General features: G+C 40.3%; 1 protein-coding gene across 3 annotated transcripts in view; it reads right to left on the reverse strand.

Annotated features, from left to right (window-relative positions):
* Positions 1-15,819, reverse strand: part of LRP1B (LDL receptor related protein 1B) — a 744,879-nt gene that overhangs the window by 54,918 nt on the left and 674,142 nt on the right. For all 3 annotated transcript variants that reach the window (XM_081928170.1, XM_081928171.1, XM_081928169.1), the window contains 7 exons: positions 9,697-9,885; positions 8,519-8,667; positions 7,737-7,830; positions 4,596-4,712; positions 2,815-2,934; positions 2,425-2,544; positions 985-1,101 (listed from right to left, as the gene is read on the reverse strand). In XM_081928170.1, coding sequence (XP_081784296.1) covers positions 985-1,101; positions 2,425-2,544; positions 2,815-2,934; positions 4,596-4,712; positions 7,737-7,830; positions 8,519-8,667; positions 9,697-9,885 — 906 coding nt within the window. The remainder of the gene's footprint in view (positions 1-984; positions 1,102-2,424; positions 2,545-2,814; positions 2,935-4,595; positions 4,713-7,736; positions 7,831-8,518; positions 8,668-9,696; positions 9,886-15,819) is intronic.

The following is a 15,819-nucleotide window of genomic DNA, read 5'->3' on the forward strand; positions in this document are numbered from 1 at the left end:
AAACTATATATCCTAAAGACACTAGCCTCCACTGAGCCTTATTCCTGAAGGAAACACTAACCCTGGGTAAGAATGCCTGCAACCCCTGGAATCTTATGCAGCTGCTCAGCAGAGATTGGGGTGGCGTGTAATGATATTGTAACATTATTATTATTTTCAAAAAAATCCAGATTAAAAATGGGGGGGGCATGCTCATACATATTTAAAATAAGTATGCTTGAAATTCAGAAACTATTGATAAAAGGTATTTTACTCTTACATACCCGCAGAGGCTCTCCACTTTTTAGTTCCATATAAGAAAATATGCATTTTTAAAAAGGACTATTTTAACTATCAAAAGCTTCCCAAAAGCTTTTGATGTTACTACAATGTAGGCCAAAGTTTTAAAAAGAGGAGTGCTAATGTAGTGCTAAGGAGATCACTCCATCAGTTCCAGCATTTCAGCTTGTCTGATGGAATTATCTCCCTTCTTCTCCCCTCCCCCCGCTGTTCACTGTTCTATGTATTCTCCTTCCCACCCCCCAGTCAATTTGGGAAGGCATAGGGACATGGGGGGGAGGGGAAACCTCATCTTGCACAAGCTTCTGCTATTAATAATAATAATAATAATTTCATTTCTATACTGCTTTATATGTTAAGGGAAAAAATACTCAAAGCAAGACTGGCTGATTGAATTTGGCCCTAAAGCTTTCTTTCACCTTTTTTAAGCCATAGGAGCTAACAAACCAACACTTTGCACTTTGCTACTGTAGGTGAGTTGACTTTACTTATTTCACACAGCTTATGCAAGTATTCCAAATACTCAAAAATTCAAATTTAGCTTCTGGAATAATAAGGTGTGGTCTGACCAAGGCAGAATAAATCTGGACTTGATGCAGCCTAGAATAGCTTGCATCACGCTGTTGACTCATGTTAAACTTGTGATCCACTAAGACCCCCTAGATCCCTTTCACACGTACTACTAGCAAGTCAGAAATTACTTACTGCAGTTTTCTTCATCAGAATTGTCACCACAATCATTTTGGCTGTCACACCTCCAGTGATCTGGAATGCAGTTGCTGTTCTTACATTGGTATTCATGAGGCCCACATGTTTTTTTATCTGTAACCAAGACAGATACTGCTTTTATTCTAATAATCTAAGGTAGTTAAGCATTGTGAAAAATGCATGCCAGATCTATAGCACATTAAACTATGTTTCACTAGCAAAGGTACTGAATTAATTATCAGCTGCTATGTCAGAATGCATTTTATTTTTACCATATTATTATTTGCCCGGAGGTGGGGGATAATTATTTGCTTGGATCCAAACTTGAATGTGGCTGATGGGAAAATCTGAAACAGAACTTTTCACAAGAGGCACTTCTGCCAGTAGAAGGGAAGAAGCAATTTAAGATCCCCCCCCTCCCCGCTGCAGCCTCTTGTGCCCTCAGAAAACTTGCTTCAAGGGATTTAGGGATTGTCTAGAACACGCAGATGGTGCTGTGGGTTAAACCACAGAGCATAGGACGGCGGTTCGAATCCCCGCAATGGGGTGAGCTCCCGTTGCTTGGTCCCTGCTCCTGCCAACCTAGCAGTTCAAAAGCACGTCAAAGTGCAAGTAGATACTATTCCAGCGGGAAGGTAAACGGCATTTCCTTGTGCTGCTCTGCTTCGCCAGAAGTGGCTTAGTCATGCTGGCCACATGATCCGGAAGCCGTACGCCGGCTCCCTCGGCCAGTAAAGCGAGATGAGTGCCGCAACCCCAGAGTCGGTCACAACTGGACCTAACGGTCAGGGGTCCCTTTACCTTTTAGAACAGGCATGGCAGCAGAGGGAGGATAGAATCAACAAAAAATCCCTCCCCTCCTCTTCCATCAGTGGGATTCTCCACTGGATCAAAACCCTTTTTCTGCATAGAAGGAGTCATTCTAATCTGAAATGATTCTAATATGAACTGATTTTATTACCACTAGTTGTGATGAAACACTTAATATTCTTGGGTTTTTTCCAGGACCCACTCTTTTCCTTGGTTTCAACTGTTTTTAAATAGCTGCAAATCACCCTGGGACCTTCTGGTGAAGGGTGGGTAATAAATTTAGTAAGATTATTTTTAAAATAATAATTCTTACAAGCCTTACAACAAAAATTGCTCCTGTACATGGTTACAAAGAGCTGGCATGCTCAATTCCATTCCCAATCTCACATGGTTTTTCATCCAAGAAGTAGGCTGCATTCAATGGACAATGAGTATGCTCAGTGGTCTTTGGGCTGTTGGCTTCTCTCACCACTTCATGATTTCTCTCTCTCTTTTGGTATGTCTGCAAACCCTGAATTCCCACCAAGCCTGGTGATATTTCACTCTTGTGCATGGGACATATAGTTTTGGCCACATATGGGCAGGCACTAGAGAATTGCATTTGCCAGTAGTATACAGGATACTCACCACAGTTTGCCTCATCAGACCCATCAGCACAATCAGGATCCTCATCACAAACCCATAGTTTAGAAATGCAGTGCTTTGTTGTTTTACACTGAAAATGGTCAGGAGAACAGCTGTTTTCCGCTTTAAAGAAAATGAGCTACTTTAAGTACAGAAACTGTTTTCTAACATTCAGAAATTCTAATTAAAACAATCAAAGCTGTTTTAAACTAGCTTTCTCTCAATTCTTCAAACAAACAAAAAACCCGAACAAAAAAACCCAATGTCTTATCTCCACTTCCTACATTATTCAAATTACATTATTCAAAAGAATTCACCAAAACAACAATGTGTATAGCGTGTTTGACTGACCACAAATAATGCAATTTTGGAGTTTCTACGTAAGTAACTTACGACAATCTCTTTCATCTTCTTCATCACCACAATCATCCTGTCCATTACACCTGAGATTTATTGGAATGCACTTTTGATTCTTGGTGCACTTGAATTGACCTGACAGGCAGACATGTGTATCTGAGGACAAACAAATAAGAAGCTTCAGGACAGAAAACCCGGGTGATTCTCATTTTATACTGCTCAGCTATATTACTGCTGTTTTGAATGCCTCATTATCAGGGCTGGTACCAGACTTCAGTGAGCACTCAGCATGATGTTTGCAATAAGTTCCCACCTGGATCTCTACGTAGTGCTACAACATGCTACTACTGGCACTGCTGCCATCACCATCACTGTATGTTGCCACCAGTCACTCATCTCATCTTGAACCAGACTGGACAAGGCAGGCAGCAACACCTGTTGCTACTGCATGCTGCCACAACTTTTCAATGGGAATCAAGCTGTTACTTGGTTCTGATTTGCAGTGCTTGGCATATTTGCTTACCTAAAAATCAACCATTATCCAAAATAAAGAGATCTGAGGTCAACTATTGCATTTTGGGTAATCATATTAGATATTAAATTGGCTCTTTGAATCTTGTTTGAACTGTTCATTAAAGTAGTTTTAAGTTCAGACTTCTTCACGTTTATCTTACAACCTGAAACTTTGCATGCACGTTCACACACACACAAACCATTATTCCAAGTGCATTTTGAAATGACAAGCTGGCAACACATCATTACATCTCCTTCATGTAATTATGTTTTCCCTTCTCTATCACTCTTTTTCATTCCTCTTGTACATCAATTTTATCCAGGGTTTATTGCCAGACAGCCTTTTCACCAAACAAAGAAGAGTGTTTAAAGAGGTCACCGTTCTCTTGTAACTCTCCTGATAGCTGTTATCAGTCATCTTATAATAATATTAGAGTGATACACTCTTTGTAATTATCTTCCAACTTCTTAATGATTCTTAAGAGCTAAACATTACTGGCAGCCTGGTACTATTCAGAATTTTAGCTAGGGAAACTCAAACACCTGGATGCACAACAGCTGATAAAATGGCATATTCTTTATCAGTTAAAGAGACAGGCTTGTCCTGTTTTACAGATTTCTAGCACTGTATCAGATCTCTTTAGTACCCTTGTGGCAACAGTAAGTTATAGAAACACTAGGGCAATGAGGTTTCTCCTTCAGTTCTTAGAACGTTGTGCTGGGATATTTGTGTGCTTTCACTTTCCCCACAACTGTAAAAACCCTTGCACAGCACTTCTGCACCTTAAACAGAATTGTCCTCATCATGGCGCAATAGCACTGAAGACTAAACCAGCCACTGGATAGGAGATGTAAAATGCTAGCAGCCCTTTTACAAGGGAACAATGAAGCTGAGGGAAGGTAAATTAGTAAGGAAGCATAATGAGAATATATAGAAGATTTGAGGAGATTGTAGAATGCAAAGATAAATGTAATGTCAGAATGTAGAGGAAATCGAGTAGGGGTGGAGGGAAGCAGGGGGAGGGACAAAATAATATTATATTTGATTGATTGATATATGTGGTGATGGGGAGTAGCTCTGGTATATTTGTATTGTGATGTAATATGGAAAAACCAATTAAAAAAGAAAAGAAGCTGGAGCACAGTACATAACGCTGTGATGCAGCTGATAAATGGTAGACTATAGCATCAGATTCTCTAAAAAGCTTTTTCTTTGATTTCATTTATTTCAGAAAATTCATATACCACTTGATTGTAGGCAACAACAGCAACCTCAAAGCAGTCTCATGCCATATAATGCTTACCACAATTGAGTTCATCAGAGTTGTCTCCACAGTCATTCTCTCCATCACATATAAATGCTGGTAAAACACAGAGTCCAGTTCCACACTGAAATCGGCCAGGCTGGCATTTAAATTCAGCTGGAAAAAAGAATAAAGTGTTGAACAGCTGCATTTCATGGTAATAAGTTTTTTTAGAAACAGCAACAACACAACAGCCTTTCATAGCATTTCTAGGCTTATGAAAAAGCTATCATATATTTGTTTACTAATAAATAGATATGTAAAGTGTCTATCTCTTAGTCCAAGTACGTTAATGAAAATTTTCCATTATAAGTCAGTGTTTTTTTAATCAAATGCATATAAAATGTTTTGCAATTAACAAGAATGCATGCCTCTACTCTGTAATTTTTAAAGCAACGTGAGAACTATCAGAAACTGGGTGATTCTAATTGCTTCTCTTTCCTCAAAGAAGCAATTAAATGTATTTTCTCTTAGCTGTACTAAAATTGTTTCAGCCAGATGACTCTGTTTACAAATTCACAGCTACACCTTTCTCCCACAACTATATGACGTCCAAGCAGGAGAAGTGGAAGCTAATTGGCATGAAAGCTGAATTTCTCAGCAACTGTAAGCTGTGTGATTTCTTGCATTCTGATGTTCCTCAGGACATCAGATTGCAAGTACAGATCAGCAAAATGACTGCATTCAAACTACTTAATGCACCAGTACTTACTGTGAAGCACAAATACCTTCTGAATCAAAACAAGAAACAGTACCAGCTAAAATAAGTACAATGGTACCTCAGGTTAAGAACTTAATTCGTTCTGGAGGTCTATTCTTAACCTGAAACTGTTCTTAACCTGAAGCACCACTTTAGCTAATGGGGCCTCCTGCTGCCGCTGCACCGCCACTGCATGATTTCTGTTCTCATCCTGAAGCAAAGTTCTTAACCCGAGATATTACTTCCAGTTTAGTGGAGTCTGTAACCTGAAACGTATGTAACCTGAAGCGTATGTAACCGGAGGTACCACTGTATGTGTATGCCTAGGATAATAACTAAAACTGAAATTTGCCTCTCTGTGAGTGTGAAACTACGGTAGCTTATTCAAATAGAATCTAGCCAACTCCAAAATTATTAGCAAGATTCTAGGCATCCATTGGAAGATGTTTTAGGCTGGAATTATGACAGCTACGCTAGAGGACTGCTACAAATCACTACTATGAGACCACAGTCCTATGCATGCTTACTCAGAAATGAATCCCACACCATCATCCATTGGAACTTGCTGTAGTATGTGCATTTAATATTGTGGTCCACGAGGTCTTAATTTTATTGATTCATTTTAAAATTCTACATTTTCAGGGTTTTCTAAATTAATGGAAGATTTAATAAAACATTCTCTCCCCCAAATAGTAAGGGTTGCATATTTGGGAAGCCTTTCTCCACCCTAAACTTCAATGCAAGTCATATTTGTTCTTTATCATGGCATTAGCAGTGGTGACTTCACTCCTTCTAAGTAGCAATCCACACTTCTCAGGTCACTGCTAACCTCACTTACATTTCCTCTGCAGCAGAGGTCACTTTGAGCTCTAGATCTCAGAGATTTGATTGAAATTTGAGAACCATTAGCCCTGTGAAGCAAAGGCAGTCAAACATAACTAGTTTCTTTCCCAGTAATCCAGTCTGGATTTCAAATTATAGTGATAAATCACCTAAACTCAATTTGAATTGACCCACGTGTATAAATATACCTATACACAGCAGCAATCAGTGTGGCTGAGTGGCAGCACTCACTCTTGACAACTGAGTTGCTGCTGCTTATGGATAGGAAGAATGAGGCAGCGTTGGCCCAGTAAAGATGCGCCAGCAGGAAAACCAGATTGGTTCCGCCCAGAGCTGGCCTACGCGTGATGCAAGGCACGGTGACCGCCTCAGGTGGCAGGATATGCAGGGGCAACAGATGCCAATGTTTATCTTTATTCCTTCTTTGTTCCTGATGCCAGTCTTCACTCCCTCCTCCCTTCTTCCCTTGCAGGGAAGGGGGTGCCATTTTGTAGTTTGCCAAAATGCCACAGGGCGACCATGGTTCTACGGGTGTATTAGCACAATGCCATCTTCCCTGCTGCTTTGCTGATCCACTACATACTCTTTACTGGCGGACAGCATTTGGTTGTTGCCTAGTAACTGCCTGACAGACTTCCAACATAACTAGATGAGGGAATACTCTTAATTGTATGGTAAGAAAGTGACCTGCTGAGAATCCTGTTTTGCTTCTGCTGTTGCACTGGAGCTCTAGGAAGCTTTCAAGCTTGCTGATTAAAAAAACTACTGGCCTAGTTTATTTAAAAAATTGAGAATGAAGAGATTTGAAGAGTGTGTACCAACCAATATAAGCCATGTGCAGCAGAAAAGTCTCCACTATGAATTACCATGCAGAAAATGCAAAGCTACGCAAGCCTGCTTTCATGAATATAATATATTTGTATTCACCTGTCACGTATTCATCTGTCATGGCAAAATTATAGCAGGCATACTTGTACCTGCTGCAAACATTGTTTACTTTTTAAAAAATGACAGGAGTATTGTGGCAGGTGCATGAACTATGAGCCTATCAAAATATCTGCAGATTTTACAGCACATTCAGGATACTGCAGCAGTGTTATAAAAGTGCTAAGCAGCAGTACATCTTATGAAATCTCTAGTGATAGCCAGACTGCTGCAAATCTTCTTTTGTATTATCTGCAAAAGCTATAATATAAATAAGGGAGATATTAGGAAATTATTTAAAAAGTTAAATATTATACCAAGTTGCAGCAGAAACACTTAGAAAAAGTTCTATTTCTCCAGATAATTAAGTTATTATATAATTTTTTTGTTCACTCTGTAGCAGTCTTGTAGATTTTATTGACTTAACAAGAGTGACAAATTTATATCCCACCTTCCTCCAAGAAGCTCAAGGCTTCATGGTTCTCTATCTTCCCATTGTATTCAAACAACAAACCCGTGAGGTAGATTAGGCTGAGAGATTGGCCTAAGGTCATCCAGCAAATTTCATGGCCAAGTGGAGACCTGAATCCTACTCCAACCCTCTTAACAACCGTACCACATTGACTCTTACAGTATAAAAATGTTAGGTTAACACAACTTGCTAAAATACTTACGGCATTCTTCAGGTTCATCTGATCCATCCCCACAATCATCTACAGTGTCACATTTCCACCAGAATGGAATACATTTGTCAGTTTTGCAGCGGAACTGTAGGAGAAAGGTATAATATGGAAAACCTTAAAGTGTTGACAGTTTTTATTGAAATAACATGATTTTTTTTTTTTTGCAACTGAAAATAATTTATAAGAAATCAGAGCCCAAAGCCAGAATATGGAATCTGCTGTTCTTTGAAATTAGTTTCTTGCCCACTAAAGGGATTAATGATCTGGATTCACAGGCATACTTAGGTGAGTGGAAGGCACTTCTGTTCTCATGGGTTGGGGGAGGGGGGTATTTTTGGAAATTCCATGGCATGCTAGTTCAGAAACAGAGGGAGACAGTGGGCTATAAAAGCAAATGAGAGATGGAAGAGCCTGTTCCATGAATAGAACTTTGGAAATCAGGATCCAGGCCAATGCATTATCAGTCAAGTTAGGCTGGGGGAATAGCTTTGTCGATGTACCTAATGAAATTTATCCAAATAAGGAATATAAAGATAAATAATTTAGGCTTCAACATAACTGTAACACCATAAACCAGATTTTATGATTTTGAAAAAAACAAAACAAAAAGCCAAGATCCTAACCAACAGTACCTTCATTCATTGCTCTTTAAAACTATTAGTGCCCTTCCCCCTTAATCTGAAAGCTCTCACAAGTCTTTACACTGCTTCAAAGTCTCTAAATACATTAATAAGTAATCCTTATAAATGTTACAATACACATGTTCTACTTACTTGACTGGCTGTGCAGTTTGATAAGCAAGTCTTATTATCTGCCGCGAGGTAAAAGTTGGTGGGGCAGGCACAGGTGTGTGTTTTGCCTGGGGCCAGGAGGCACAGGTGACTACAGCCACCGTTAGTCAATGCACAAAGATGTTTAGGCACTAGGAATGCAAAAGAGGAAGCAATTAAAATGTGCTATGGTGATTCACATGAAAAGCAACATAGCTGGCTTTCCCCCAGATAAACTACTGGCAAATAGAGGTACCTCAGTACGACTAAAAATAAAGTAAGTAAACAAATATGCATATAAATATTTCCCATCAGACTGTCAATATGATGAAAGTAATTTTTTTCAGGGGCGGCACATCCTATTTCGCCGCCTGAGGCAAAATGGAAAGGTGCTGCCCACCAAGTCCTCCCTTATCTGGGTCATGCAGCAGTTCCAGCAAGATCTCATTGAATGCACAAGATTTCAGCGAGATCTTGCCGGAAGCCTGTGTCACTGCCACTTCTCCTCCAGTGGTGGAGGCGGTGAGGTAGGCGGTGAGGCCACCTAGGCACCTCCTCTTTGTGTCCTGATGCCTGAGCCTGCAGCCTCAGGCTACCTCATGGGCAGGCCGGCAGGCCCTGTGTGTGTTTGAATCAACACAATTTAAAGGCCTTTTGTACTTTTTTCCACTTTTTCATAGGATACACACACAAAAAGGTCCAAAAGGCCTTTAAATTGCATTGATTCAAACTGTCTATAAAATACAGTTTGCGTCGTATTATATTAGTTCAGACTAATTCAGCCAATTGACAAGCCTGAAGGACTCCTGAAGTTCAAAAATACTCAGAACTAGCAGAGAATTCTGGGCCCTGTGCAACTGTGAACTCTTTCCTGGTCTCCAGTAGAGACTTACTGGCAGTGGTTGTGGGTTCAGTAAAAGTTTACTTCTTTCCAGGGCCTGTTACAAAAACTGAGTGAGAACTGAGGCGGTTCACAAAGCCAACATAGGTTGCTTATGTAATGGACCTTCAGTGTCAGACCTTCAGCGAAACTAACCATATTTCTAATATTTTGCTCTTCTTTCCGTCTTACTTCTTTAGCAATTCAATATAAAACTGCTTAGGTTAATCACTAAGCAAAGTCTTCAGAACTCCAATGAAGTCAGAATGCTCTTTACAGAACACATGCTGAAGATATTTACCATCAGGCTGTCTGTATGAATGATACACTTGGATATCAGTTATGGCATGCCACGAGTTAATCAGTGCTACTTTATCTGCTCCAGAGGTTTTATGGGCACGGTTGACTGTCTTGGTTTTTCCATCAGTCCAGTAGATGTAGTCTTCAAATAATGTGAGAGCAATCACGCCTAGAATATGTTGATTAGGAACTGCAACAGAATGTAAGATTAATGTTCAGTTTTGGAAGACTGCCAGCTAAAGTATTCCATACTGCAAAAGCTGACGAAGACAAGGACTGCATAGCTTCTTGTGAATAATGGCTGTGACAACCTGTCACGCCTGGAGGCTCTTTGTTACCAGTTAAAAGTATCTAGGATTAAGATTAGATACATCAACCCCACTTGGCTAAACTCTGTTGGCCTAACCATAGTGAAAGAAACAGCTGGGTCCCAGTGAGCCGATAGCAGGATACTATGTGAGCACTGCCACATGCAGATTTGAAAGTTTTTGCACAAATTGTAGGCTGGATGTTAATTTATAGCTTCTGCAGGGATTCCTTAATTCTTTGGATGCAGCTTTGTTTCATCATACAAGGTTATTGTTCTATTTAAAAAGGCAATTCAAGGGCACACTGTTTTGGTTACACTGTGTCTAGGCATGCATATGGTGTGCTTCAAGTCACCACCACAGCAGCAGAAGAAGAGCAAAGAGTGTCAGAGCAGAGCCTATTACTTTCTGGGCATGAACAAAAGACTTTTGCTTTCCACACAGCTTGAGTTCATATTCAAGATAGTGAGTACACCCACTTAACCAGCAATTTTGTTACCGTATTTCATTTCTATCTGAACTTCTCCCACATTTTGGGACTGAGATTCCAAATTAACTGATTTTGTTTTCAGAGTGGCACTGTGCATTAATGGCAAATCATCCTCTCATGTTTCCCCCCCAACTTCAACTTCAGAACTTTGTTCAGACCACTGTGTATGTTTAGTTCAGTGTCCCTTTGCATGCTGTTTTAAGTTCACCTATTACTAGTAACAAGCATGTAATTCACAGTTCATAAAATTATCATGGCAGTAAGGACAAAGCTCTATGAAGAGAGAAGGAAACTGAAGTTATGTGCATGAAAAACACTGCGTTTTTGTGCTGTAATGCAAGTATTCACTTTGTTGTGAATTATCAGGTGGGATTTCATGTGTGCTTTCAGGCTTATTTCATGCTCAGGGCCACAATACTCCAAGGCTCACCTCCCCCCATATGAACCGACCCAGACCCTGTGACCATCATCTGAAGCCCTTCTCTGTGTTCTTCCACCATGAGAGGTCCAGAGGATGGCAACACAAGAACAGGCCTTTTCTGCAGTGGCTCCCCATTTGTGGAATGCTCTCTCCAGGAAGGTTTGTTCAGTACCTTCATTACATATCTTTAAGAACCAGATGCAAACATTTCTCTTTAAGCAGGCCTTTGGCTAATTAACAATCTATATCTTTTTAAATATGTTTGTGGGAGGGCAGTTATTGGTTTTTGTCCTTGTTTCTATTATGTTTTGTGTTCTCATTTTGTATTTTTATGTGGTGAACCACCCTGCCATCTTCAGATGAAGAGTAGTATGCAAATGTTATTTAAAATAATATTACCTTAAAAATAAAAGGTAAAGGTAAAGGTACCCCTGCCCGTACGGGCCAGTCTTGCCAGACTCTGGGGTTGTGCACCCATCTCACTCAAGAGGCCAGGGGCCAGCGCTGTCCGAAGACACTTCCGGGTCACGTGGCCAGTGTGACATCACTGCTCTGGCGAGCCAGAGCTGCACACGGAAACGCCGTTTACCTTCCCGCTAGAAAGCGGTACCTATTTATCTACTTGCACCCGAGGGTGCTTCCGAACTGCTAGGTTGGCAGGCGCTGGGACCGAACAACAGGAGCGCACCCCGCTGCGGGGATTCGAACCGCCGACCTTTCGATCGGCAAGCCCTAGACGCTGAGGCTTTAACCCACAGCGCCACCCGTGTCCCCTATTACCTTAAAAATACCAGCTTTTAAATAACATTGTATTGTGGAATACTAACCATTCAAGAATACAGTGTAGAACACTACTGCCTAAGAACTATTCCCATAATGTGCACTGATTTAGCAAACCCAGTGATCATAATACTATGGGAGAATTCAGTGTTGCACTACGTTGAACGTTCCAACAGTGAAAGCATTTCAGTTTGCCAAATGGAATGATCCCCTCACCCCCGGCTACCTCCATGCCCTGTTCTGGGGGTTCTCATGTCCCCCAAGCCAACTGCAGGAGGCACGAGGGACGCTGGAGGGGAGAGACCCATGGTACAAGCAGAAGCCACAGAACTCTGACCCTCTAGATTGGGCTTCAAAGGAGTATCACAAAAGGGATACAATGCAGTTTGTAGGGAAGGTAGCAAGTGAAGCAATCCATTGATGGTATAATACAGGAAAATATTTGCAAGTACTACAGTAGATGTTTGCAATGTTTCATTTTTAAAATATTCATGAGTTTCATGTCAAACTCTTTTATGCTTGATATAAGCGCTGCATGTCATTGAGTGTATTACCACTGAGTGTATCTTTTTATGCTAAATCTAGTAACCTTTGTTTGACAAATGCTGCTTATAAAGAACTGTTAATCTTGTCTATCAAGGTGTAAATTGATGTACACAATTTTATTTACTGATAACTGCTCACAAGATAGTGCAACTGCTTATCAATCTATATTAATGATTTGTTTTCCATTTCTCTAAATGCTATTTTTTTCTGTAGCATTGAATAGTTAATTATTTTAAATAACGGTACTAATTTTAGGAGATGACATTTGTCAGTTATGTGCAATCATTGGTAGTCCTTAGCCTTCTTCAGTCAGTATTGCTCCCATGTGGGGATGCCAAGTAGAACTTCCCCCTAGAATCTACATGTACAAACATCTGTATCAATAGCAGTGAAGGCTGATGCTGATTGGGGCTGGTAGGGCAGAAGGCAAGGAGGTGAAAAATAGGTGGAGTCAGAGCCAGTAACAGACAAAACCAACTACCGTATTTTTCACTCTATAAGACACACCAGACCACAAGACGCACCTAGTTTTTGGAGGAGGAAAACAAGAAAAAAAATATTCTGAATCTCAGAAGCCAGAACAGCAGGAGGGATTGCTGTGCAGTGAAAACAGCAATCCCTCTTGCTGTTCTGGCTTCTGGGATAGCTGCGCAGCCTGCATTCACTCCATAAGACGCAGACACATTTCCCCTTACTTTTTAGGAGGGAAAAAGTGAGTCTTATAGAACAAAAAAATACGTTAATTCTGGTTTTGTCCCCATTCTTCTGCCTGCCGAGTTCTACAGATTCTAAGGAGGGGAAGCTATTAAGACAGTGGACTGGGTGTAAGGAAGGAAGCAGGCAGGTGGGACCTTGCTGAGGAGAGACTGAGATTGGTGGAGCAGTACCCCATTTGGCTTATTGGACTGGTGATCAATAGAACCTTCCCCTTATGTAATATTTTACTTACTGATACAGTGCCTGTCAATAAATAAAGGTTAAGACCAGTCACGGACGACTCTGGGGTTGCAGCACTCATCTCGCTTTACTGGCCAAGGGAGCTGGCATTTGTCTGCAGACAGCTTCCGGGTTATGTGGCCAGCATGAATAAACCACTTCTTGCGAACCAAAGCAGCTTACAGAAACACTGTTTACCTTCCTGCTAAAGCAGTACCTATTTATCTACTTGCACTGGCGTGCTTTCGAACTGTTAGGTTGGCAGGAGCAGGGACCGAGCAACGGGAGCTCACCCCATCATGGGGATTTGAACTACTGACCTTCTGATCAGCAAGCCCTAGGCTCAGTGGTTTAGACCACAGTGCCACCCACATCCCTCCTATCAATAAATATGCCTGAGCAAATAGGACTAGCCTGAACCACTAGATAGCAACTGGTCAGGAACAATTTTACCCCCCCCCCCCAAGTTCTTGTACTGCTAACAAGATAAAGGGTGACAATTGAGTCAAAATATTAAATTATGACTGAGGTCACTTGTTGCAGTGTGTTTTTCTCCACATATATTATACGTATATATATATATAGGAGGAACTCTGAGAGCTTTAGCTCAGATTTATTGCTTGTTACAGGGCATCATCATGTGGGATGAAGTGGTTCAAGAGGAACCAAGATCTTTTCATCTTATAACACTTATACAAAATATGACTTTGCAGTACTTTTTTATATGTACTAAATGAAAAGTCAGCTATTAAGGTACACATTCTTGGACAGAGGTGGCAGAACATGGAAGTCAAGTGGGTGGGGTGAAGGATGTGTAATAGGTACATTCATCCCTATATAGGGGGATATGGTGACATCAGAATCCGCAATTCTGCAACTATTCCGGAAGAGAAAAAAGTGTGACACATCAACAAAAGATTTGTCATCAAAGGAGGAATTGCAAATGTTTTTGGTTTTCATTGAAGTACACTCTCTACTGTTTGCTGAGTTCTGCCCACCTGCATTGTTATTCTGATACACCAGTAGCCTGCAAAGAAAGATTAAATAGTCCCAATGGCAAATCTGGCATTTCTAATTGACTCAACATGTATTTTACATCCCTTTCTGTAAGTACCTTTATATAAAAAGCAAAGAAAGCATAGTTCTCTATAATCACTTTCTGCGATGGAATACTGGACTACAGTGGTACCTCGATTTATGAACTTAATCTGTTCTGGAAGTCCCTTCTTAAACCAAAGCCATTCTTAAAACAAGGTGCGCTTTCCCTAATGAGGCCTCCCGCTGTGGGTGCCCTTCCACCATTCGGATTCCATTCTTAGACCAAGATAAAGTTTGCAAACCGGGACACTACTTCCGGTTTTGCGGAGTTCTTATACCGGATAGTTCGTAAACAGGGCTGTTCTTAAACCAAGGTACCACTGTATACAGAATTCCATTAAATGAGTTTGTAAATTAAACTGTTCACCATGGAAAGCATAATTCTGAGTATTTTGTCAAAGGTTTAATCAAGGGTTCATATGCAATTTACATTTTATCTATAAAAATTATGCTCTGAATCTCGCTCATTAAATTATACTCTTTATGACAACCTGTGTACGCACTTCTTATATTTTTTAAAAATATGCAGACAGTTCAATATTGACTAATATTTATTTTATTTATAAACTAATATTGATGTTTTTAATATGATTTTGAATACAGTACTTGTGAGATTTGAATAAAAAATGTAAAAGGTAGGTGAATTCAGAAAAGTCCATTATTGCTCATATGTATGAACCTGCATTGTCTTCCATAGAGCTTTGACTATTTCATGTCAGCTGCAGAAGTAGCATAGTGCTGGCCTCATGAATAGAAGCCAAGTTGGGAGACAACTCTCTCATTTTCCAAGCACTATGAGGTTAGAAATAGGGCCCTTTGAAGTTGAGAGCTAACTCCCCAATAGTACTTTCCCAATTTTGACAATATACACACAAAAATCAAACCGTGCTCACAAGAAATAAATTGGTAAATGTGTGAAAAGTGATTCCCATTATAATCCTGATAGACAATATTATTTCTCCTTTTTCTAGATGTGACCTGATGCTATGAGACAGTCAATTCCCAGACAACAACTAATAAGGCGAGATTCAAATCAGCAAAGTCTTCATTTAAATTAGCAGCTCAATCTGTCAACCATTTGCTGCCTGGGTTCTCAATTTAGTAGCAATAATCCCCCAAGCTTGCCTAGTAACAAATAAAAATATTTGGTACTTACATGTGTGCATGTACATTTGCTGTGCATATATAGTGCATATATATATCAAGAAGTTTTGTACAGGAGTCACAGTGTCACTGCAGTAATTCTCAAATCGCTACAGTTGATTAAGGAGGTGAAGATCTCCAGAACTACACTAGCCAGAAGTAGCCAGCATGCTGCCCACCAGATGTTCTTGAACTACAACTCATCAGGGGCAATGCTGATCAGGCCTGATGGGAATTATAGTCCAATAACATCTGGAGGGCACTTGCACTAATGGAACCCAGTAAACGAAATATAAAAAACGACTGGATTTTTTAAACTCTGTTTCACTGGATTTTTATACTAGAGAAAGATAGATAAGAATGGGGGGGGGGGAATAGTAAATGCACATCATTAATAGGTCT

Source organism: Podarcis melisellensis (assembly GCF_964234715.1).
Source record: "Podarcis melisellensis genome assembly, chromosome: 1".
Lineage (NCBI taxonomy): Eukaryota > Metazoa > Chordata > Lepidosauria > Squamata > Lacertidae > Podarcis > Podarcis melisellensis.